This window comes from Salvelinus namaycush, chromosome 27 (genome assembly GCF_016432855.1).
Source record: "Salvelinus namaycush isolate Seneca chromosome 27, SaNama_1.0, whole genome shotgun sequence".
NCBI lineage: Eukaryota > Metazoa > Chordata > Actinopteri > Salmoniformes > Salmonidae > Salvelinus > Salvelinus namaycush.
The window spans coordinates 22,353,166-22,375,241 of NC_052333.1; the positions used below are offsets into that span (position 1 = coordinate 22,353,166).

Sequence of the window (22,076 nt, forward strand, 5' to 3'; positions counted from 1 at the left end):
AATCACAGTAGTTGTCGAGGGTGCAACAAGTCAGAACCTCAGGAGTAAATGTCAGTTGGCTTTTCATAGCCGATCATTAAGAGTATCTCTACCGCTCCTGCTGTCTCTAGAGAGTTGAAAACAGCAGGTCTGGGACAGGTAGCACGTCCGGTGAACAGGTCAGGGTTCCATAGCCGCAGGCAGAACAGTTGAAACTGGAGCAGCAGCACGGCCAGGTGGACTGGGGACAGCAAGGAGTCATCATGCCAGGTAGTCCTGAGGCATGGTCCTAGGGCTCAGGTCCTCCGAGAGAGAGAAAGAAAGAGAGAATTAGAGAGAGCATACTTAAATTCCCACAGGACACCGGATAAGACAGGAGAAGTACTCCAGATATAACAGACTGACCCTAGCCCCCCGACACATAAACTACTGCAGCATAAATACTGGAGGCTGAGACAGGAGGGGTCAGGAGACACTGTGGCTCCATCCGATGATACCCCCGGACAGGGCCAAACAGGCAGGATATAACCTCACCCACTTTTCCAAAGCACAGGCCCCACACCACTAGAGGGATATCTTCAACCACCAACTTACCATCCTGAGACAAGGCCGAGTATAGCCCACAAAGATCTCCGCCACGGCACAACCCAAGGGGGGGCGCCAACCCAAACAGGCCAACCTAGAATACAATACTGTACATCACAATACTCTCCCCTCTAGTGGCTGATGCTGGTACTGTATGTCTTGCCTGTTGGACTGAGGTTGATGACCGTTTTGGTTGATGATGCTGTGTCTTTTTATAGGGTTCCCAGGGGCCTCCTGGAGGGCAAGGAAACCCTGGACAAACTGGACCTCCTGTGAGTTTGGTGCACCAACAATCCATTGAAGGCTGTACAGCAGTTTACTGTCAGCAGTCATCCCAAAAGCTCATCCAAAGCAAATGTAACCCACATAGAGGAAATGGAAATAATAGAAAATGTCATATGTTCCATTTTCTTCGCTCAGGGTCTACCTGGTGAGATTGGATTTTCAGGGAAACCAGGAGAGTCAGGCAAAGCAGTAAGTTTACTGTATATTTTTTCCACATTTACATGTAACATGTTTGACATGTTATAATATGATTCACTAAAGTAACATTGAGTTGTCAAAGCACTCATGTCCCAGACTTATCCCAATATTTATTGTTGGAAGGGTTTACCTGGAAACGATGGGCTGGACGGACTTCCAGGAAATGACGGAGCCAAGGTCAGTGTATTGGTAGAAGTAGTGATTCATGTTTCATAACCAGCTGAATGTTTCAGGTTTTTATTAATCACAAAACAGCAAGGAAACATCTAATAACATGTAACATTCCAGAGTTATAGAGGATGGTATCCTTACCGAGATGTTTAGGTTCTCAGAATGTTGTCACATGGTAATGCCATGACCAACCTATTTGCAGCGTTGTGACAACATTATGTGTTAGTTAGGATAATATCTGATACAATACCATAAATGTACTAAGCTGTGTTATTCATTCATCTCCATAGGGGCCTAGAGGAGAGTCTGGATTGGATGGCTTCCCTGGTAAACCTGGTCCTAAGGTACAGTGATACTACTCTTTGTCCAAAATGGCACGCCTTTTCCTATATAGAACACTCCATAGAGCTCTGGTCAAAAGTAGTGAACCTCATAGGAATTAGAGTAGGGTGGCATTTCAGATGCAACCTCTGTCTGGACACCCAGGCCATATCAATGGCACTTCATAAAAGTGATGCAACAGACTAAAGTTTATATGGAGTCTATAAAGGTGACTTTTAAAGTATCCCGTTCACCTAAGCTGGAATGATCATTAAATAGGAGCTGGATTTGTTGGATAGAAACCATCTGAGATATACCTCTGCGTTTATAGACAATAATTTTTCATTGCGCATGGCTCCTTACAACCCCCCCCCCCACTTGAATGCAGACGTAGTTAACAGACAGTGTGACAGAAATGTCAATCGTGGTCTGAGGAATCTTATGATCTCATGATGACTGAATGTGTCCCTGCTATAGGGTGAAGAAGGACCACCGGGACCAAGAGGACCTGGAGGAGAGGGGGTGAGTTACTAATACCTGGCTATGACCTTAAATCATTATACTCAACTAAAAGTTCCCCATCTCACATGCTCTTCATATTTCTCTGTGTGTGTGTGTGTGTGTGTGTGTGTGTGTGTGTGTGTGTGTGTGTCTTACAGGGACAAGTTGGTTTAACTGGACAACCAGGTGTTGTTGGACCTAAAGGAGAGAAAGGAGGACAGGTGAGTTTGATCTCATGAGCATAATTAAAGCTACACTCCTGAATTGTGCATCAGCCCAATGACAGCTTGCATCTAAATCTCCTTGTGTACTATGCTCCTGTTTGTGTCTTGTGTTTTCTTTTTTAGGGTGACCGGGGACAAGGCGGCTCTCTCGGGCCAAAGGGTGACAAAGGTGACAAGGTAAGACAGAGATATGAGACATTGATTCACAAAGACTCATGTAGACAGCTAGCTACTGTATGTCACAACATCATCTTAAAGCTGTACAGTCTCTTACCTTTACCATTACTAGACAGTCAGTAACAATGAACAAGATTCTTGTTACTGTGTGTTTTGTTTGACGAGTAATTGGATAAGCATGGTTATTAGCATAAAAGCTATGTTAGCTGCATGAAAGATGTTTTCTGCTTGTATCAGAGAGTGTGTTTGTCACAGAGACTTCCTCTTCACTTTGTCTCACTAAGGACCACCAGGGGACTAGTGTTTTGTAATGAGTTAATTAACATTCACACACTCTCTCTGTGTGTGTGTGTGTGTGTGTGTGTCTCGCCTCAGGGTGACACGGGACCCAAGGGAACTACAGGAACACCAGGAAATGTGAGTAAAGTAAAGGGATGTTGATTGGTGCAAATGACCATATTAACCACAGGAGGTTGGTGGCACCTTAATTGGGGAGGACGGGCTTATGGTAATGGCTAGAACGAAATTGATGGAATGGTATCAAATACATGGTTTCCAGGTGTTTGATGCCATTCTATTTGCTCCATTATTATGAGCCGTCCTCCCCTCAGCAGCATCCACTGATATTAATACACTGCAAAAATAGCTCAGGGAAGGACAAGATGTATTGCAGTAAATTCGAACAGTGGAAATTGACATGTCTGTGAACCGAATCATCTTTTTGTCATGCATATATCAAAACAATAAAACATTTGGATCCATGTACAACTAAGCAAACAAAAACTTCCTGGAAAAATGCATTGCATTTTGAGGATGCTTGTTGGCTAACTTGTCACTGTTTTTCTCTCAGGTGGCCAATGTTATCCCTGAGCCTGGTGAGCCTGTAAGTACTGTAGAAACCAACAAGATCTCACAGTCTCACTTCAGTATTCAACGTTTGTCCGGGGAGTTAGGGTTAAGTTTAGGCATTGATTCCGGTTTGGGATAGGGTTAAAACAGAAAAAATAAGTACCCAGCACTGGGATTGAACCCACGTGTGGTTTAAGGCGGTGAGCCTACTAGATATAATTGGGTCACGTGTAGCCCCTAGCGGATGGTTATTGAAGGCATTTCTCGACATCCTGGGGACCAGGAGAAACAATGAATACTGAAGTCGATCTGGTGTGACCTTGCTGGTTAGAAACTGCTCTGTGTTAGACATTTTCTCCAGGCCTAATGCATGTCTAGGCATTTTTTATGTAGGCTTTAGTTGATTGTCGCCAGTCCTAGAAACTGTACACAACACGTATTACTATACAGAAATATTACACAACCTGGACGTGCATTTATCCTGTTTCTTTCTCCCCAGGGAACACCTGGAGAGAGAGGAGAAAAGGGAGAGCAGGGGAATCCAGGAGATATTGTGAGTTCAGAATAGAAGGAACCTTCTACAGTTCCAATGGAGTAACATTAGGCTGCATTTGGGGAAAATCAGCAGTGCTCCAAACTCTCCACTGGATGCAAAAAGAGATGCGAGTCGATGAAAGTGTCTCCTTTATTTGGTAGAGTCAGATGGACATCAACTATGCTGCAGTTCAGTGGTGGAAAAAGTACTTAACTGTCATACTTGAGTAAAAGTAAAGATACCTTAATGGAAAATTACTCAAGTAAAAGTGAAAGTCACCCAGGAAAATACTACCTGAGTAAAAGTCTAAAAGTTCTGGTTTAAAATGTACTAATGCACAGTGGTGGAAAAAGTATTCAATTGTCATAAGTCAAAGTATATTCTATACATCAAATTCCCACACTTAGACATAATTTACAAACGCAGTATTTGTGTTTAGTGAGTCCGCCAGATCTGAGGCAGATCAGATGACAATGAGTTATATTGATAGGTGAGTGTATTGGACCATAATGCTGTCCTGTCTGAGCACTCAAAATGTAGCGAGGACTTTTTGGTGTCAGGGAAAATGTATGGGAGTAAAAAGTACATATTTTCATTAGGAATGGGGTGAAGTAAAAGTAAAAGTTGTCAAATATTTATAGTAATGTACAGATACCCCCCAAAATTACTTATTTTTATTTTTAATTTAAGTACTTTACACCACCACTGCAGTTACAGTGCTCTACCACTAGGACGGACACTGTTTGCTTTGAAAGGAATCATATGGCATTGCAAAATACGGTATCATTTGTTTGATGTTGAACATCATTCTGGGGATGTTACTAACCTGCGTGTTGTCTGAAGGGTCAACGAGGAGTGCCTGGTGAACAAGGCTTTACGGGACTGCCCGGACCACAGGTAAGGACTTCAGTCAATCAAATGTTATTTATAATTGGACACTCATCTATTCACAACCCATGTAGAGACAATTACATAAGGGCCCTATAAAATCCGTAGAATATTTTGGCCTAATACCATTTTGTACAACGCTTAAAGAATGACTGCTTTTAAAAAGCACAGAATCCATTTGAAGCGGCCTATGTGGCATCAATAGCAGTCAGAAAAAGTTATTTGAGCGTCAAAATTGACTACAAAGTGCAAATAGGATAATTTTGGTCATAAAGTCAGTCTCGTCTAAAACAAAGTTTGGAACAACCATGTGTCACAAAGGGTAAATTAAGGTCTGTCCATTCGCCCAATAACATGGGGTGAACAGCTGCGGTGATTGCTCTCTATCCAATAGCATAGACATTGAGACAGACCTGTCCAGCAGCTCCGACTGTTTACATAAGGCAACACGTCACAATTTCTTTACTTGAGAAATACTGCACCAAACACCTTAGTTAGATGTAAAATTGCGCAACTAAAACATCCTCGGCAAAAACGTCAAAATCAATTACATATTTCTTGAGTTATCTTAGATTCATTCTTGGGATTTTGAGGAAGTGAAATAGACTTCTGCATCTACAGAGTCTCATAGGGGACAAACTTCATTAATTGGTCAGGAAACACTCATTTAAGACTGAAATCGAATTTTTCTAATGAGCAACAGAAAAACACACATGGCAATCAATATGTTAAGTTGCTTTTTAAACCACATCAGGAGATCATTTTTGAGGTCAGGGAAAAATTCTAAGACATTTTAGTGACCCTTTAATTCAAGTGCGCGCCTAGCAAGAGGCTGTTGTTTAGCTGTGTTTTTGTAGCGCACATGTGATGGTAGAGTTTGCAAAACAAATACCCTGAATTTATGCAAATAATCATGAATGTATTTTGCCAGGAAAGCATAGCCAGCTTTGTAGTTAACATTTAATTGAGAAGACGGTTTTCCTTGGCATCATCGCTAACGGATAGACTGAAGCAATAAGGCCCGAGGAGGTGTAGTATACGGCCAATATACCACGGCTAAGCACTGTTCTTATGCATGACGCAACGCGGTATATATCCAGGCAGTATCACATCCGGCTGTGATTGGGAGTCTCATAGGGCGGCGCACAAAAATTGGCCCAGCGTCGTCCGGGTTTGTCTGTCATTATAAATAAGAATTTGTTCTTAACTGACTTACTTAGTAAAATAAAGGTTAAATTTAAAATAATTTAAAAAAAATATATAGGCCATATATCACAAACCCAGAGGAGCCTTATTGCTATTATAAACTGGTTACCAACTAAATTAGAGCAGTAAAACTAAACGTTTTGTCATACGCGTGGTATACGGTCTGATATACCATGACTTTCAGCCAATCAGAATTCAGGGCTCAAACCACCCAGTTTATAAAAAGTGGTAGACTGCACGCACACAGACAGGGGCATTCTGGTCTTCAGAAAGTTGCAGGAAATATGAATCGCTGATGTATTCTGTTCATGTCTAATGATAAACTTAGAAAAATTAATACATTTTCAATACATTTAGTTGATTCCCTATGAGCTCAATCATTGTTTTTATATTGTCGAATTTCATCGCGGATTGTATAAGAACCTACATAAGGTGTCCTCCATTGGAAAATAGAAATCAAACCTCGACATAATTTGACATATTATACTGAATGATTTCCGCTTCCTTTCATAGCCTTGTTTGTTATCCCCTTCAATTCAGGGACCTAAAGGTGACATTGGCCCTAAAGGAGAGACGGGGAGACAAGGAGAGCCTGTAAGTTCTGGGTCCTTACTGCTGTATATTTGTCTGATAATACTATTACATATAAACAGTTGTGAATGAAGCCTTGTTTCTATTCCAGGGTCCTCCAGGATTGCAGGGTACACAGGGCACCCGTGGACTGCCTGGCAATGTGGTAGGTTCATTTTGTGAAAATGACAGGCCCCAAATATTTTAAACATATGGAATTTGTGTGTTGGTGCTCGAGGACATCCCTAATGCTTTAAACTAACCTTTAACCTAATGTGTGCCCTGAACTTCTCTCTCTGTCTATGACACAGGGCATCCCTGGAACCATTGGACCACCTGGAATAGCTGGACAGAGAGGAGAGAGGGTCAGTAACCGTATCACTGCTTTGCTATATGGAAGAACAGGTGATCTCAAATGTGTTGTTCTAGGGACATCATATTGTAACTCGTAACTCGTGTGTTCTAGGGACCTTCTATTGTAACTCGTGCTGTGTGAATGACTAAGCTATGCTATGCAACACTATGTTCATCTCCCTGTGTGTGGTGTGTTCCAGGGAGAGATGGGGAAGGAGGGTCGTGGTGGCGCCCCAGGCCCTCCTGGAGATGCAGGCATACAAGGACCCCCTGGCCTACCAGGGAAGGGCAAAGACGGACAGAACGTAAGACACAGAAACATCAATCTGTATAAGACGTTCAAACCTCATTGTTACGTTCAAACCTCGAGTTTCTCCTGTCTGTGTGACCACTATAACCAAGGTCAAGAGTTTTGCATGGTCTTGTGGCATAGTCAGGAAAAAGTCCTGACTACAGAATTAACACACATCTAACTTGTTATCCAGACTCTAAGAAATATGAACCAGAGTTTGTTGGCACATATCCAATCAGGAAATTAAGAGCTCAGGCTCTGGGGTTTCAAATTAAAAGCCATTCACATCCTGTACGGGTATTGGCTGCACATGTACATAAATCAACATGCATTTAAATACAACCATACTACAGTATGACTGGTTATGTTAGTGCGGTACAACCCGCATTATACAGTTATGCCAACGGTTTGACCTAGAACCTTTTTACTCATTTTCTACACCACAAACATATGGTGATAATGCTGAGAAAGCAAACAAACAGAACATACACAGGTTCTGCTTTATCACATTAAACTAATGAATGAACCCAGCGGGACATGTGCTGTGTGTGTGTGTGTGTCCATTTTACTACTGTCAGCTGCTGCTCTATAACACATAACATATAACCCTCATGCATACACCAGTACAGTACACTATTTGCACAAATACATAGTAATTATTCTCCTATGTGTTACATTGGTTTCTATTACCCTAGTCCAGGGAACTGTAGGACCATGTATTTTATGCTATAAGACTTTAAATGCCAAGTGTTTGATTTGACCAGCCAGTGGGCTCATAATAGTGTTATGTGTGATATTATATTACAGGGTGATCCTGGACAGCAGGGAATTGAAGGACCGCCTGGCCAGAAGGTAATGTAATTTTAAAGTTGGGTTGGGGTGGAAGGGAGGGAGGGGTAGAGAGAAACATTAGTGCCTTGAAGCCAGGGGTGATTCTGGTGACAAAAAGGTTTTCTTTTTCTCTAGTTTAGGAAGAAAACAATCCATTTTGGTTGGACAAAAGCAATTTTCTTTGACCACCATACCGTGACTGACACACTGATTTAACAACAACTTTTTTGGGAGCAGGAGATTAGTGGGGGGGGATGGAGAGAGTAATTAATTGAGGATAACGCAAGGTAGAGGCCTTGCATGTACATTCTGTTGATTCTATCTCTGTAGTTGTTAAACCATCCTCCATGGTCACCTTTACAACCACCACACTGAATACTAAAAGTTCAGATTGGATTCTCTGTTGTTAGAAATAGACACAAATGTGATGTATCTTGCCTGAGCAGCCAAGACCTGCAAAGATCAACAACCACTCTGCTCAGCACAGCAGAACTCTCTGAGCCAAACATTACGATAGTGCAGGAATGTCATCAGAGAGTATTGGCGATAGCATTAAGAGGACACAGTGTCCGCTGGTTGGATGGTGACCAAGGTTCTGTTGGTGTCTTATTGGATGGTAACCAAGGTTGCGTCTGTGTGTTCCAGGGCCAACCCGGATCCCAGGGACTTCAGGGGGTTCCAGGGAACAGGGGTCCTCCAGGAGAAGGCAAAGTTGGACCCCCGGTATAGACAACCACGCCACACACACACACATAACCACGCCACACACACACACATAACCACGCCACACACACACACATAACCATGCCACACACACACACATAACCACGCCACGCCACACACACACACATAACCACGCCACACACACACACATAACCACGCCACACACACACACACACACATAACCACGCCACACACACACACACACATAACCACGCCACACACACACACACACACACACATAACCACGCCACACACACACACATAACCACGCCATGCCACACACACACACACATAACCACGCCACACACACACACATAACCACGCCATGCCACACACACACACACATAACCACGCCACACACACACACATAACCACGCCACACACACACACATAACCACGCCACACACACACATTCAATCTTGCAGCATATTTTGAACATTGAGAACATCTTTATCTTTTACAGGGACCTTCAGGGCCAAATGGTGCAGTTGGACCGCCGGTAAAAACATTTTTGTCATAATTATGCTCAGTCTTAGAGTGACAAAGTCAATGTGAAAACATGAACTGAGTAAAGTTCAAAGAAAAGTTCAACTGACTGCTGTTTGTTTCCTGGTTCAGGGCATGAGAGGTCTGTCAGGCGTTGCTGGTACACAGGGACCTGCAGGACACAATGGTTTACCAGGAAGACCAGGAGAGAAGGGATCCCCAGGAGAGCCAGTAAGTTGACCAGTACAGTACATGGGGTTGGAAACATCCCAACAACACTGCAAACTCAGACCAAATACTGTACGTTCACTATACTGTACCTTCGTTATCACTGCACTGATATGATGGAACACCTATGGGGATGTATTCAAACAAATAATGTGAAAATCAGTCCAATCAACCTTTGTATAATAATAGATCAAACTAATATAAACCATCTCTTTCAGGGAGCAGCAGCAGACTTGTCGGATTTGAATCTGAAGGTAAGGAGGAGAGGGCTATTACCATAGTACTGTTTCCTCCCTCTTGTTCAATGATACAGTGTATTCTGAGACAGAAGGATTCTTTCATCACTCAGTGTTTCTCCTTGTCCTTCAGGATGTGTGTTCAGACTGCCCAGCCGGAGCCCCGGGACAGCCTGGTCTGCCAGGGACACCAGGGGACAAGGGACAAGCTGGACCCCCAGGGAAGAACGGACAGGACGGGTACCAAGTAAGGGCAAAGTCAGAGCACCATGCTATTCCATCTGTTGTATGATAAAGGCACATCCTGAATCGTTAATAGGAATAATATGATCCTCTCCATAGCACTTCTTCATACTCTAAACACTACAAAGAGAACTTACGGCTAGGTGGCCCGCCAGTGGAACACCTGTCTGCAACTTCCGGTGAAATTGGAGGGCGCGCAAATCAAATAAATAATCATAACAATTATGGATATTAAACATTTAGGTACATACAAGTATCTTATATCTTTATATCTTATAATTCTTGTTAATCTAACTGCATTGTCCGATTTACAATAGGCTTTACAGCGAAAGCATGCCATGTGATTGTTTGAGGACGGTGCCCCACATCAAAATATTTTACAACCAGCACAGGTTTCATAAATTCACAAATAGCGATTAAATATTCACTTACTTTTTTAAAATCTTCCTCTGATTTGCAATCCAAAGGGTCCCAACTACAACATGTAGTGTTGTTTTGTTAGATAAAATCCTTCTTTATATCCCAAAAAGTCTAGTTGGCGCCATCGATTTGAGTAATCCACTCGTTCAACATGCTTTCTATGCATGTTGAACGAGTGGATTACTCAAATCGATGGAATCCAAAAAGCTACCGCTAAACTTTGTTAAAACAAGCCAAAATACATTTATATTTAATCCTCAGGTACCCTAAAATGTAATTAAACTATAATATTTCATACGGAAAGAAGTATGTTCAATAGAAAAGTGATATTAGCATCCTCTTCATCGCGCGCGCACAGACTGATTTCCAACTCTGTGTTCCTGTACAAAACTCAGAATTCTTCCTCGTTTTGGAAGAAACACACCTGAAACATAGGAATTGCAATCTGGGAGCTGGATTGAACTTTTTCCCTATATGTTCGAATGGAAGAGCATGGCCTCTCCCAAAAATAATTTCCGGGTTGGTTTTTCTTTGGATTTTCTACTACCATATCTATTGTGTTATAGTCTCCTACATTATTTTTTAATTTCTACAAACTTCAGAGTGTTTTCTTTCCAGTGGTACCAATTATATGCATATCCTGGCTTCAGGGCCTGAGTAACAGGCAGTTTACATTGGGCACGTCAGTCAGACAGGAAGTGGAGAAAAATAGACCCTATCCTGAAGAAGATTTATTAACTTCATAGAAGTAGCATACCTCAGACAGTGGCCTAGGAGAATAGCGAGGAGTCTCCTGTATTCATCACACTGTGTTTGACTGAAGTGGCGGGAAGGTATCAGGCTGGCTCTCTCAGCATCGTTAGGCTTCCTGTCCTCTGGGGGGTATAGTGAATGATCAGGACCTGGAGACAGGGCTGCTGATGGTATTTTTGGAGAGGGAGAGAGAGGGAGAACCAGGGGGAGAGACAAAGACAGACAGACCTGAAAGAGAGATATAGAGAGATAGCCTTTAGCTAGCCAGAAACTGATGATGTATGTGTCATTATCATTGCAGGGCCAGGCAGGCCCGGCCGGACCCACTGGACCCCCAGGAGCTAACGGAGAAAAGGCAAGTCCTCCTCAACTACACCCGATTATCACCCGCACACTTTTACCTTCCATAGAACATAAATTATTGAGTTGAATACCTGAAAACATCCAGTGGTTTGTGTCTGTTATGTCCCTTGCCATACAACACAGTGGCCAGAGGTGATATGCATTATTTATTTACTGTTTGTCCTACAGGGTGTGAAAGGTGATAGAGGACCCCAAGGAGGGCCTGGAGACAAAGGTGAAATAGGCCACACCGGACCCCCCGGCCACCCCGGTGCTGCTGGCATCATGGGGAATCCTGTGAGTACCTATACCTGCCTGGTGGTACTACCGGTGCCTACCATAGGCCATCATCTTTGCTATTTAGTAGCCTAGTCTCATATCCCTGTGTGCTGTATCCCCAACTCCTGTGGTCATTACAGTAGGATGAATGTTCTTTCTGACTCTTCCCTCTTCGTCTCTCTGTAGGGTAACAACGGTCAACCCGGCCCCATCGGTCCCCCAGGAGCCCCTGGAGAAAAAGTCAGGATGTTGTCAATGTGTTTTATTTTCAGACCACATATTGCACTACATGTCATCAGTTTTCTATTGGCCTCGTCCCACTGGCTGGCCATATAGGTCAACTGGGCTGAGTGTTGTTTTGGCAGAGGTCATTAATCATCATAGTGTTGTTGTTGATTTATCATGGTTGAATCTGTGGAACTATCTTGTGTCTGTTTTCACCCTGCAGGGCAAGGAGGGGATGAAGGGAATCCAGGGGCCACCAGGTCTACCTGGCTTAATGGTGAGAAACACTGTTGATAAACTTTTGTGAAGGAGTAGAAATTACCTGCTGAAGACATAAAATATTCTTGATAGAGGTTGTACTAGTATTGTTACTATCTCAAGCTTACCATGATAACATATGTGGAACTTATGGAGTGGACTGTAAATAAACAGTTTGAAAATTAAGTCTAAATTCTAAAAGCTGAATGTTCCACAGGGTCAAATGGGCAAAATTGGCAAAGATGGCCGCCAAGGAGAACAAGGAGAATCTGTGAGTACACATGATATGGCCAAGATATTATTCCCAACATGTTCTGTATGTCCTGTACTGTATATCTAATTAGGGCTTCATTTCCAGGGATACATTCTGTACATAATCAGTCATAATGGTCTCTGGTTATACATGGCACAATATGTGTCCCCTGCATATTTACCTGCACATCATTCCCTTGGTGTGTGTAATCTAACCATGTGGTGTGATCTCAGGGTAAACAAGGAGAGCCAGGACCACCAGGACAACAAGGACTCAGGGGAATGCCTGTGAGTAACTAAAACTATGGGGATGATTATTTAACTGTGTGGTTAATGAAAATATAATTACACTAGTAATATTGCTGTATTCATGTTACTGCTTATCTCCATGCAGGGCTTCAAGGGTCACAGAGGAGAGCCTGGACCACCAGGGTCAAAGGTCAGTCCATTGACTCCCATATCACAATAGTCAGCACGTTAGATGATTAGGCCATAAAGTGTTGAATATGAACGTGGGCTTATGTCTTCCCTGGTCTGTCAAGATGAAATTATCTCACTCTCAAAATTGTGACACGACTGCTCTCATTAAATCTCACTCAGCTCTCAGCTCGAGGATACGATATCTGCCACAGCAGTGTGACAAATAGCATGTCTCAGTATAGTGTGACCTTTATATTGTGACCAATGGGATGCCTCATTACAGACACCACTGAGGCACTGAAACGCAGTGCCAGGCTCACATCCCCTCCAGCCTTTTCTCTGACCGAGATGGACAAAATGCCCAAGTGCATCACCAGAACACCTCTCTTAAAACAGAGGATTATGTTGGATTATGTTGGATTGACTCCTCTCTACCTCCACGTCAACCTATGGATTTTAAAGAACACATTGGATGTACTGTATAAGAGTGTCTCGCCTTGACCCCAGACTCGTACATCCAGAGCGTCAAGGTCAAGGCATTGGACTTTTGCTCTAATCCCCATAGATTTGACCATTGGAGCCCCTTTCTATAGCTGTAATCAAAACATTTTCTATAGAACTAAATTAGGAAAAGAGAGGCCTACTGTGAATTGATTGATTGCATTGATCAATATATTTCTGTCCTTAACCAATCAGGGTGAAGATGGAAAGGAAGGCCGTAGTGGACCAGAGGGTAAACCTGGCCAAGACGTGAGTAAGAACACCAATTTAGCCAATCATAACTCTGTAATTATCAACATACAGGGAATGTCTCACTAATATATGCGTTGTGTTTGTTTTTGAAGGGTAATATTGGACCACTTGGACCAGAGGGCCTTGCTGGCCGGAGAGGGGAGAATGTAAGTCACCTTTACACTGCAGTAGACAAGCCTTTATCTGCTGACACTTAGTACACCAGACTTAGCACGATGACAACCTGGTTGATAGAAAGTGACACTAATGTCTGTCTGTATTTCTCTCTCTCCCTCTCTACCTCTCTCACTCTCTCTCCCTCTCCCTCTCTACCTCTCTCTCTCACTCTCTACCTCTCTCGCTCTCTCGCTCTCTCGCTCTCTCGCTCTCTCGCCCTCTCTCTTTCTCCCTCCCTCCTTCCATCTCTACCTCTCAACCTCTCTCAAGGGTAAACCTGGTGAACCAGGACCTTCAGGAAAGCCAGGAGCCCCTGGTACTCCTGTGAGTGATTATTTATATACAGCAGTAACTGCTCTTAACATTGCAGACGTTGCTTCTGTGAAAACAGAAACATGCACATACAGTGAAATGCTGTTTGTATTTCGCGAACACAGCAGCTTCCCTCTACCATGTATCTGGTACTCCACAGCCAGCTAGATCAAGCCCTACCAAGCCCTTGTAAATATGAATATTAATCACTTGCAGCTGTTTAGTCTTCCACCGCAAGATCTTTTAGGAAATTTACCTCCAACAATAGCAACGTTCATAAGAACGTCAGAAAGCAAAACGTTAAGTTAATCTCACCTAGTCCCTTATAACGAGTAGTGCTGCCTGTGAGATAATGGCCCCGGAAAGGATGGCTGCCGTTTTATGGGATCTTAACCAACCGTGCTATTTTGTTTGTTTTTTTCGCATTGTTTGTAACTTATTTTGTACACAATGTTGCTGCTACTGTCTCTTATGACCAAAAAGAGCTTCTGGACATCAGAACAGCGATTACTCACCTTGAATTGGATGAAGAATTTTTCTTTAACCTGTCTGGCTCTGGCGTTCCGCTAGCGGAACTCCTCCCACATTCCACTGAAAAGGCAGAGCGCGAAATTCAAAAGATATTTTTTAGAAATATTTAACTTTCACACATTAACAAGTCCAATACAGCAAATGAAAGATACACATCTTGTGAATCCAGTCAACATGTCCGATTTTTAAAATGTTTTACAGCGAAAACACCACATATATTTATGTTAGCTCACCACCAAATACAAAAAAGGACAGACATTTTTCACAGCACAGGTAGCATGCACAAAGCCAACCTAACTAACCAAGAACCAACCAAACTAACCAAGAAACAACTTCATCAGATGACAGTCTTATAACATGTTATACAATAAATCTATGTTTTGTTCGAAAAATGTGCATATTTGAGGTATAAATCAGTTTTACATTGCAGCTACCATCACAGCTACCGTCAGAAATAGAACCGAAGCGGCCAGAGTAATTACAGACACCGACGTCAAATACCTAAATACTCATCATAAAACATTTCTGAAAAATCGATGGTGTACAGCAAATTAAAGACAAACATCTTGTGAATCCAGCCAATATTTCCGATTTTTTTAGTGTTTTACAGCGAAAACACAATATAGCATTATATTAGCTTACTACAATAGCCTACCACACTACCGCATTCATTCATCAAGGCACGTTAGCGATAGCAATAGGCACGTTAGCGATAGGGAATAAACCAGCAAAAGATATTAATTTTCACTAACCTTCATAAACCTTCATCAGATGACAGTCCTATAACATCAGGTTATATGTTATGTACTTATGTTTTGTTCGAAAATGTGCATATTTAGAGCTGAAATCAGTGGTTATACATTGTGCTAACGTAGCATCTTTTTCCCAGAATGTGCGGATATTTTTTCTGACACTCCAACTATTCTGACCAAATAACTATTCATAAACGTTACTAGAAAATACATGTTGTATAGGAAATGATAGATACACTAGTTCTTAATGCAATCGCCGTGTTAGAATTCTAAAAATAACTTCATTACGACATCCAGCTTAGGTATAGCGAGAGAGTACCCAAAATCTGGGCGCAAACGACTAGTACAACATGTTCGACAGATATATGAAATAGCATCATAAAATGGGTCCTACTTTTGATGATCTTTCATCAGAATGTTGTACAAGGGGTCCTTTGTCGGGAACAATCGTTGTTTGGATTTAGAATGTCCTCTTCTCCAGTCAATTAGCATGGAAAGCTAGCAAAGTAGCGCGAAGCTCTCCTTCCTGAACAAAGGCACACAACGCAACACGCCTAACGTCCCGAATAAATTTCAATAATCTAATAAAACTATATTGAAAAAACATACTTTACGATGATATTGTCACATGTATCAAATAAAATCAAAGCCGGAGATATTAGTCGTCCATAACGACAGCTTATCAGAAGGCAAAACCAGGTCCCTTCACGCGCTCTCCAGAAAACAGGAAACTGGTGACACGTCATGCCGAGAGCTTTTATTCGACCCCAGATCAAGTTATACACTCCATTTCTTCTCTCACTGCCTGTCGACATCTAGTGGAAGACGTATGAAGTGCATCTATACTAATAAATATCAAGGACATTAATAGGCAGGCCCTAGAACAGAGCATCGATTTCAGATTTTCCACTTCCTGTCAGGAAGTTTGCTGCAAAATGAGTTCTGTTTTACTCACAGATATAATTCAAACGGTTTTAGAAACTAGAGTGTTTTCTATCCAATAGTAATAATAATATGCATATTGTATGAGCAAGAATTGAGTACGAGGCCGTTTAAATTGGGCATGATTTTCCCCCAAAGTGAAAACAGCGCCCTCTGTCCTCAACAGGTTTTAACCTCTCTTGGGTATGTGAGACGTTAGCGTCCCACCTCTTCAACAGCCAGTGAAACTGCTGGGTGCCAAATTCAAATACAGAAATACTCATTATAAAAATTCAGAAAACAAAACATATTTTACACAGGTTTAAAGATGAACTTCTTGTGAATCCAACCACGGTGTCAGATTTTAAAATGCCAAATGGCGAAAGCATACCTTACGATTATTTGAGAACATAGCCCAGCAGACAAATCATTACAAACAGTAACCAGCCAAGTAGAACAGTTACACAAGTCAGAAATAGAGATAAAATTAATTCCTTACCTTTGATGATCTTCATATGGTTGCATTCAGCAGACATTCATTTACTCAATAAATGTTCCTTTTGTTCGGTAAAGTCTCTTTATATCCAAAAACCTCCGTTTTGTTTGCGCGTTTTCTTCAGTAATCCACAGGCTCAAACGCAGTCAAAACAGGCAGACAAAAAATCCAAATTGTATCCGTAAAGTTCATAGAAACATGTCAAACGATGTTTATATTCAATCCTCAGGTTGTTTTTAGCCTAAATAATCGATAATATTTCAACCGGACAATAACGTCGTCAATTTAAAAGGTAAACAAGAAAGGCACTCTCTCGGTCGTGCACATGAAAAAGCTCTGTGACACTTTAGGGTCCACTCATTCAGACAGCTCTTACTTCCTAATTTTTCAGAATACAAGCCTGAAACAATTTCTAAAGACTGTTGACATCTAGTGGAAGGCATAGAAACTGCAATTTGTGTCCTAAGTCAATGGATACTGTAATGGCATTGAATAGAAAACTACAAAACCCCCCCAAAAACTACTTCCTGAATGGATTTTTCTCAGGTTTTTACGAATGCCAAATCAGTTCTGTTATATTCACAGACACTATTTTAACAGTTTTGGAAACTTTAGAGTGTTTTCTATCCAAATCGACCAGTTATATGCATATCATATCTTCTGGGCCCGAGAAGCAGGCAGTTTAATTTGGGCATGCATTTCATCCAAAATTCCGAATGCTGCCCCCTACCCTAGAGAAATTTTAATGAGTCGGACGAGAAGGAGTTACTTCAGACACCCAAACAGGCCCTCATCCCCGTCATTCGAAGGAAAAGAGACAGGATTTCACAGAAGGAGATCGGGGTGCCTTGTGAGGATCAGGCGATGAGTGGCTAATCTGCCTTTGCCATCAGTACTATTGGCCAACGTAAAATCGCTGGATAATAAAATGGACGAACTAAAAGCGCATATACCCTACCAACGGGACATTAAAAACTGTGATATCTTATGTTTCACCGAGTCGTGGCTGAACGACGACATGAATAACATACAGCTGGCGGGTTATCCACTGTACCGGCAGGATAGAACAGCAGCCTCTGGTAAGACAAGGGGTGGCGTCCTAGTATATTTGAAAAACAACAGCTGGTGCATGATATCTAAGGAAGTTTTGAGGTTTTGTTCACCTGAGGTAAAGTATCTCATGATAAGCTGTAGACCACACTATCTACCAAGAGAGTTTTCATCTATATTCTTTGTAGCTGTCTATTTACCACCACAAACCGATGATGGCACTAAGACTGCACTCAATGAGCTGTATACAACCATAAGCAAACAGGAAACATTCACAAGGCCGCTGGGCCAGACTTATTACCAGGACGTGTACTCTGAGCACGCGCTGACCAACTGGCAAGTGTCTTCACTGACATTTTCAACCTCTCCCTGTCTGATTCTGAAATACCAACATGTTTCAAGCAGACCACCATTGTCCCTGTGCCCAAGAACACCAAGGTAACCTGCTTAAATGACTACCGGCCCGTAGTACTCACGTCTGTAGCCATGAAGTGCTTTGAAAGGCTGGTCATGGTTCACATCAACACCATTATCCCATTATCCCAGAAACCCTAGCCCCATTCCAATTTGCATACCGCCGTAACAGATCCACAGATGATGCAATCTCTATTGCACTCCACACTGCCCTTTCCCACCTGGACAAAAGGAACACCTAAGTTAGAATGCTTTTTGTTGACTACAGCTCAGCGTTCAACACCCTAGTGCCTTCAGAGCTCATCACTAAGCTAAGGTCCCTGGGACTAAACACCTCCCTCTGCAACTGGATCCTGGACTTCCTGACGGGCTGCCCGCAGGTGGTAAAGGTAGATAACAACACATCCGCCACGCTGATCCTCAACACGGGGGCCCCTCAGGGGTGCATGCTCAGTCCCCACCTGTACACTCATGACTGTACGGCCAGGCACAACTCCAACACCATCATTAAGTTTGCCAATGACACAGTTGTAGGCCTGATCACCGACAACGATGAGACAGCCTATAGGGAGGAGGTCAGAGACCTGACCGTGTGGTGCAAGGACAACAACCTCTCCCTCAACGTGATCAAGACAAAGGAGATCATTGTGGACTATAGGATAAGGAGGACTGAGTACGCCCCCATTCTCATTGACGGGGCTATAGTGGAGCAGGTTGAGAGCTTCGAGATTTGGCATGGGTCCTCAGATCCTCAAAAGGTTCTACAGCTGCACCATCGAGAGCATCCTGACGGGTTGCATCACTGCCTGGTAAAGCAACTGCTCGGCCTCCGACCGCAAGGCACCACAGAGGGTAGTGTGTACGGCCCATTACATCACTGGGCCAAGCTTCCTGCCATCCAGGACCTCTATACTAGGCGGCGTCAGAGGAAGGCCCTAAATTCCCCCACACATTGACTCTTTACCGGTACCCCCTGTATATAGGCTCGCTATTGTCATTTTACTACTGCTCTTTCTTTGTTTTTTGTTTTTATGTGCATTTTTCTTAAAACTGCGTTCTTAGTTAAGGGCTTGTAAGTATGCATTTCACTGTAAGGTCTACACCTGTTGTATTCGGCGCATGTGACAAATACAATTTGATTTGATTTGAGTGTTCAACTACAGTATGACTACGCCATGTGAAAGTCATAAGTCCCCGTGTCTCTGTGTGTATTACAGGGTCCGGCTGGAGCCAAGGGAGACCCTGGGAACCCAGGATTACCAGGCTTTAGTGGTCCAAAGGGACCTTTGGTAAATACGGATTCCTGCTCCTCAACGTCATTACTAGTGTGCTAAGCTACTGTTGCTACACCTCCTAGTCCTTCATGTTGGAACAGTCTGAGTTGATGTTCAGCCATAAGAGGATTTCAAGTTGTGATGCAAGCATTTCTGATTTGATCAAATGTATTTCTACTTAAACGTCTCTTCCTTCCGTCTCTCTATCTATCTAGGGTCCTGCTGGTCCTGTCGGCCCAGAGGGAAAACAGGTAAGAACCATTGAGTGATTGATTGATTGATTGGTTCGTTTGTTGATTGATTTTTGGAGACATATTTCAATTTTCATCAGCTACTTTTAGTATCTTTACACTATGAAATGGATATGATGTGGAACATGGATTGGGAGATGTCTTGCCAACGACACATTAAACAAACTCCTTGTCTGTTTCACAGGGTATGTCAGGCAGAGCAGGAGAACGTGGAGTCAAAGGAGAGAGGGTGAGTACATACAGGAGCATGCCCAACCAAAGACCATAAACAACATTGTTTAAATTGTCTCTGAGTGTGTTTTGTTGGATGTCTTTGTAGGGCGACTCAGGTGGGAAGGGAGATAAGGGATCTGTTGGAGATCCAGGTATGCCTGGTAACCCGGGGCCCCCAGGCCATAAGGGCCACACAGGGATGATGGGTATGTCCGGGCCCCCAGGAGAGGTGGGACTTACCGGGCCTCAGGGAACACCTGGAAACCCCGGACAACCAGGACCACGGGTGAGTAGTGACTTGAGTACTTGCAGTGGCTCCCCAGAGTTAGCCGCCAGGTTTTAGCTCAGCAGGCGAACACAGTCTTGTTGTTTACAGAATACTCTGGTTCATATCCAGTCACAGTCAAAGTGCTATAGAAAATAGTACAGACATCTACAACTCGATGATGTAAACATGCTAATTTCTCCTTCCAACAGGGAGAGTCAACATCACTGGAAACAATGAGAAGGCTGATCCAGGAGGAACTAGCTAAAGCGTTAGATGGTGAGACTGGCGTATTGTTAGGGACAATGGGACATTAGTGCAATCTGCAATGTATGCAATGTATGTTTGACCTCATATGAGCTGTGCAAGTCCTAATCGTGTGTGTCCGTGTGTTCCACCTCCAGACAAAATGGCGTACCTGATGGCCCAGATCCAGCCGGCCCATGTGAAGAGCACGGCAGGTCGGCCAGGACCTCCAGGCCCCTCGGGGAAAGACGGGAGCCACGGTCGCCCCGGACCTCCAGGGGAGCCTGGCATGCCTGGGCAGAATGGAGGAGACGGCATGAGGGGACCCATGGGTCCTAAAGGTAACTGATCCAAAGTGAAGACCCATTGTTATTGGTCACACGTACTGTATTTCTTGATTCAGATATACAGACACTGTGAGAGCATAATACTAAAAAGTGTAATATTGTTAAACCACTACATGAGAGGTTTCAGGTTTCCACAAAACACATTTTTGCCAACCATTGATATTAGTTGCCTTTGATGGTCTTGATTTAGGTAGTCTTGATTCAGACACTGTCTGTAAGAACGTCATGTGAGTGTTGTCTGTCATCTCTGTGCCGTCCAGGTGAGAGAGGATCAAGAGGAGACAAAGGAGAAAACGGAGTTGGACAGAGAGGAGAGACTGGACCATCAGGTCCTATAGGTACAGTACTGTTGATCTATTACAGCAATATATCAATGGAATGTCTCTATTACTACAATATCATTCTAAATGGATGATTGTTTGTGTCCATCTTGAGATCCGTAGTTGCTAAACTGTGCACTATCCAGCACGAGTGGGGTGAGTGACTGACACTTGAACTTCCTAAGAAAGCAGCAGTTGCTTCAGTGTGACTTTGCTACTCCACCCCCCAGGTCCAGCAGGTATGCCAGGCTATGGTAAGGATGGGCAGCCCGGGGTGGCTGGAGCTCAGGGAGAAGCAGGGAATCCTGGCCCCCATGGCCAGCCAGGCCCCAGCGGACCCCCAGGACAGTGTGACCCCTCCCAGTGTGCCTACTACGCTAGTCTGGGATCACGACCCCACACCAAGAACGTCAAGGGGACTTAAAGAGACAGAGACACACTAACTGCTTCCGAAATGGCAACCAATTCCTTGTATAGTGCACTACTTTGGTCAAAAGTAGTGCACTATAAAGGGAATAGGATGCCATTTCGGATGCAGTTAGAGAGCTACAAATCCAGCGTTTTATGAACTGGGATGTGTCAGGATGAACCAAGAACTTTTCTTTCTATAAAAATATATCTCCTTAGTTTGGAGGGAGCTCGAGAGAAGTGTTCTGCCTGCCTGCCGGTCAGAATGAGTTTGTTTTTGTTTTTGATGTGGGGGTTGGGGGTGAAATGACCAGGGGAAGTGGGTGTGGAGGGTTGGTTAGTGTCTGATATTTGGTAATGTTATCATCAAGAATTACGTAATTTGTTCAATTTAGACGGACTGCCATTGTTCCTATCCGGCTTGAAGGACCATGTATAAGACCACCGACTACAGTCATGCTTACTGGGCTTACTGGGCCTGGGTTCAAATAGGATTTGTTTTCGCTTGATTGAGCTTGCCTGGCACAATGGAACCA

The 22,076-nt window shown here is 43.2% G+C and overlaps 1 protein-coding gene across 1 annotated transcript in view; it reads left to right on the forward strand.

The window, feature by feature from the left end:
- Nucleotides 1-21,556, forward strand: part of LOC120022291 (collagen alpha-1(XXII) chain-like) — a 66,170-nt gene extending 44,614 nt beyond the window's left edge. The window contains exons 23-61 of the mRNA XM_038966193.1: nucleotides 783-836; nucleotides 985-1,038; nucleotides 1,171-1,224; nucleotides 1,509-1,562; nucleotides 2,017-2,061; nucleotides 2,199-2,261; nucleotides 2,388-2,441; nucleotides 2,817-2,858; nucleotides 3,292-3,324; nucleotides 3,790-3,843; nucleotides 4,669-4,722; nucleotides 6,460-6,513; nucleotides 6,602-6,655; nucleotides 6,801-6,854; nucleotides 7,044-7,148; nucleotides 7,831-7,841; nucleotides 7,943-7,987; nucleotides 8,612-8,672; nucleotides 9,308-9,406; nucleotides 9,622-9,657; nucleotides 9,773-9,886; nucleotides 11,357-11,410; nucleotides 11,587-11,694; nucleotides 11,863-11,916; nucleotides 12,125-12,178; nucleotides 12,377-12,430; nucleotides 12,646-12,699; nucleotides 12,806-12,850; nucleotides 13,528-13,581; nucleotides 13,677-13,730; nucleotides 14,011-14,064; nucleotides 19,434-19,505; nucleotides 19,706-19,741; nucleotides 19,926-19,970; nucleotides 20,061-20,240; nucleotides 20,432-20,498; nucleotides 20,624-20,806; nucleotides 21,073-21,150; nucleotides 21,363-21,556. Coding sequence (XP_038822121.1) covers nucleotides 783-836; nucleotides 985-1,038; nucleotides 1,171-1,224; nucleotides 1,509-1,562; nucleotides 2,017-2,061; nucleotides 2,199-2,261; nucleotides 2,388-2,441; nucleotides 2,817-2,858; nucleotides 3,292-3,324; nucleotides 3,790-3,843; nucleotides 4,669-4,722; nucleotides 6,460-6,513; nucleotides 6,602-6,655; nucleotides 6,801-6,854; nucleotides 7,044-7,148; nucleotides 7,831-7,841; nucleotides 7,943-7,987; nucleotides 8,612-8,672; nucleotides 9,308-9,406; nucleotides 9,622-9,657; nucleotides 9,773-9,886; nucleotides 11,357-11,410; nucleotides 11,587-11,694; nucleotides 11,863-11,916; nucleotides 12,125-12,178; nucleotides 12,377-12,430; nucleotides 12,646-12,699; nucleotides 12,806-12,850; nucleotides 13,528-13,581; nucleotides 13,677-13,730; nucleotides 14,011-14,064; nucleotides 19,434-19,505; nucleotides 19,706-19,741; nucleotides 19,926-19,970; nucleotides 20,061-20,240; nucleotides 20,432-20,498; nucleotides 20,624-20,806; nucleotides 21,073-21,150; nucleotides 21,363-21,556 — 2,634 coding nt within the window. The remainder of the gene's footprint in view (nucleotides 1-782; nucleotides 837-984; nucleotides 1,039-1,170; nucleotides 1,225-1,508; nucleotides 1,563-2,016; nucleotides 2,062-2,198; nucleotides 2,262-2,387; nucleotides 2,442-2,816; nucleotides 2,859-3,291; nucleotides 3,325-3,789; nucleotides 3,844-4,668; nucleotides 4,723-6,459; nucleotides 6,514-6,601; nucleotides 6,656-6,800; nucleotides 6,855-7,043; nucleotides 7,149-7,830; nucleotides 7,842-7,942; nucleotides 7,988-8,611; nucleotides 8,673-9,307; nucleotides 9,407-9,621; nucleotides 9,658-9,772; nucleotides 9,887-11,356; nucleotides 11,411-11,586; nucleotides 11,695-11,862; nucleotides 11,917-12,124; nucleotides 12,179-12,376; nucleotides 12,431-12,645; nucleotides 12,700-12,805; nucleotides 12,851-13,527; nucleotides 13,582-13,676; nucleotides 13,731-14,010; nucleotides 14,065-19,433; nucleotides 19,506-19,705; nucleotides 19,742-19,925; nucleotides 19,971-20,060; nucleotides 20,241-20,431; nucleotides 20,499-20,623; nucleotides 20,807-21,072; nucleotides 21,151-21,362) is intronic.
- The last annotated feature ends 520 nt before the right edge of the window (nucleotides 21,557-22,076 follow it).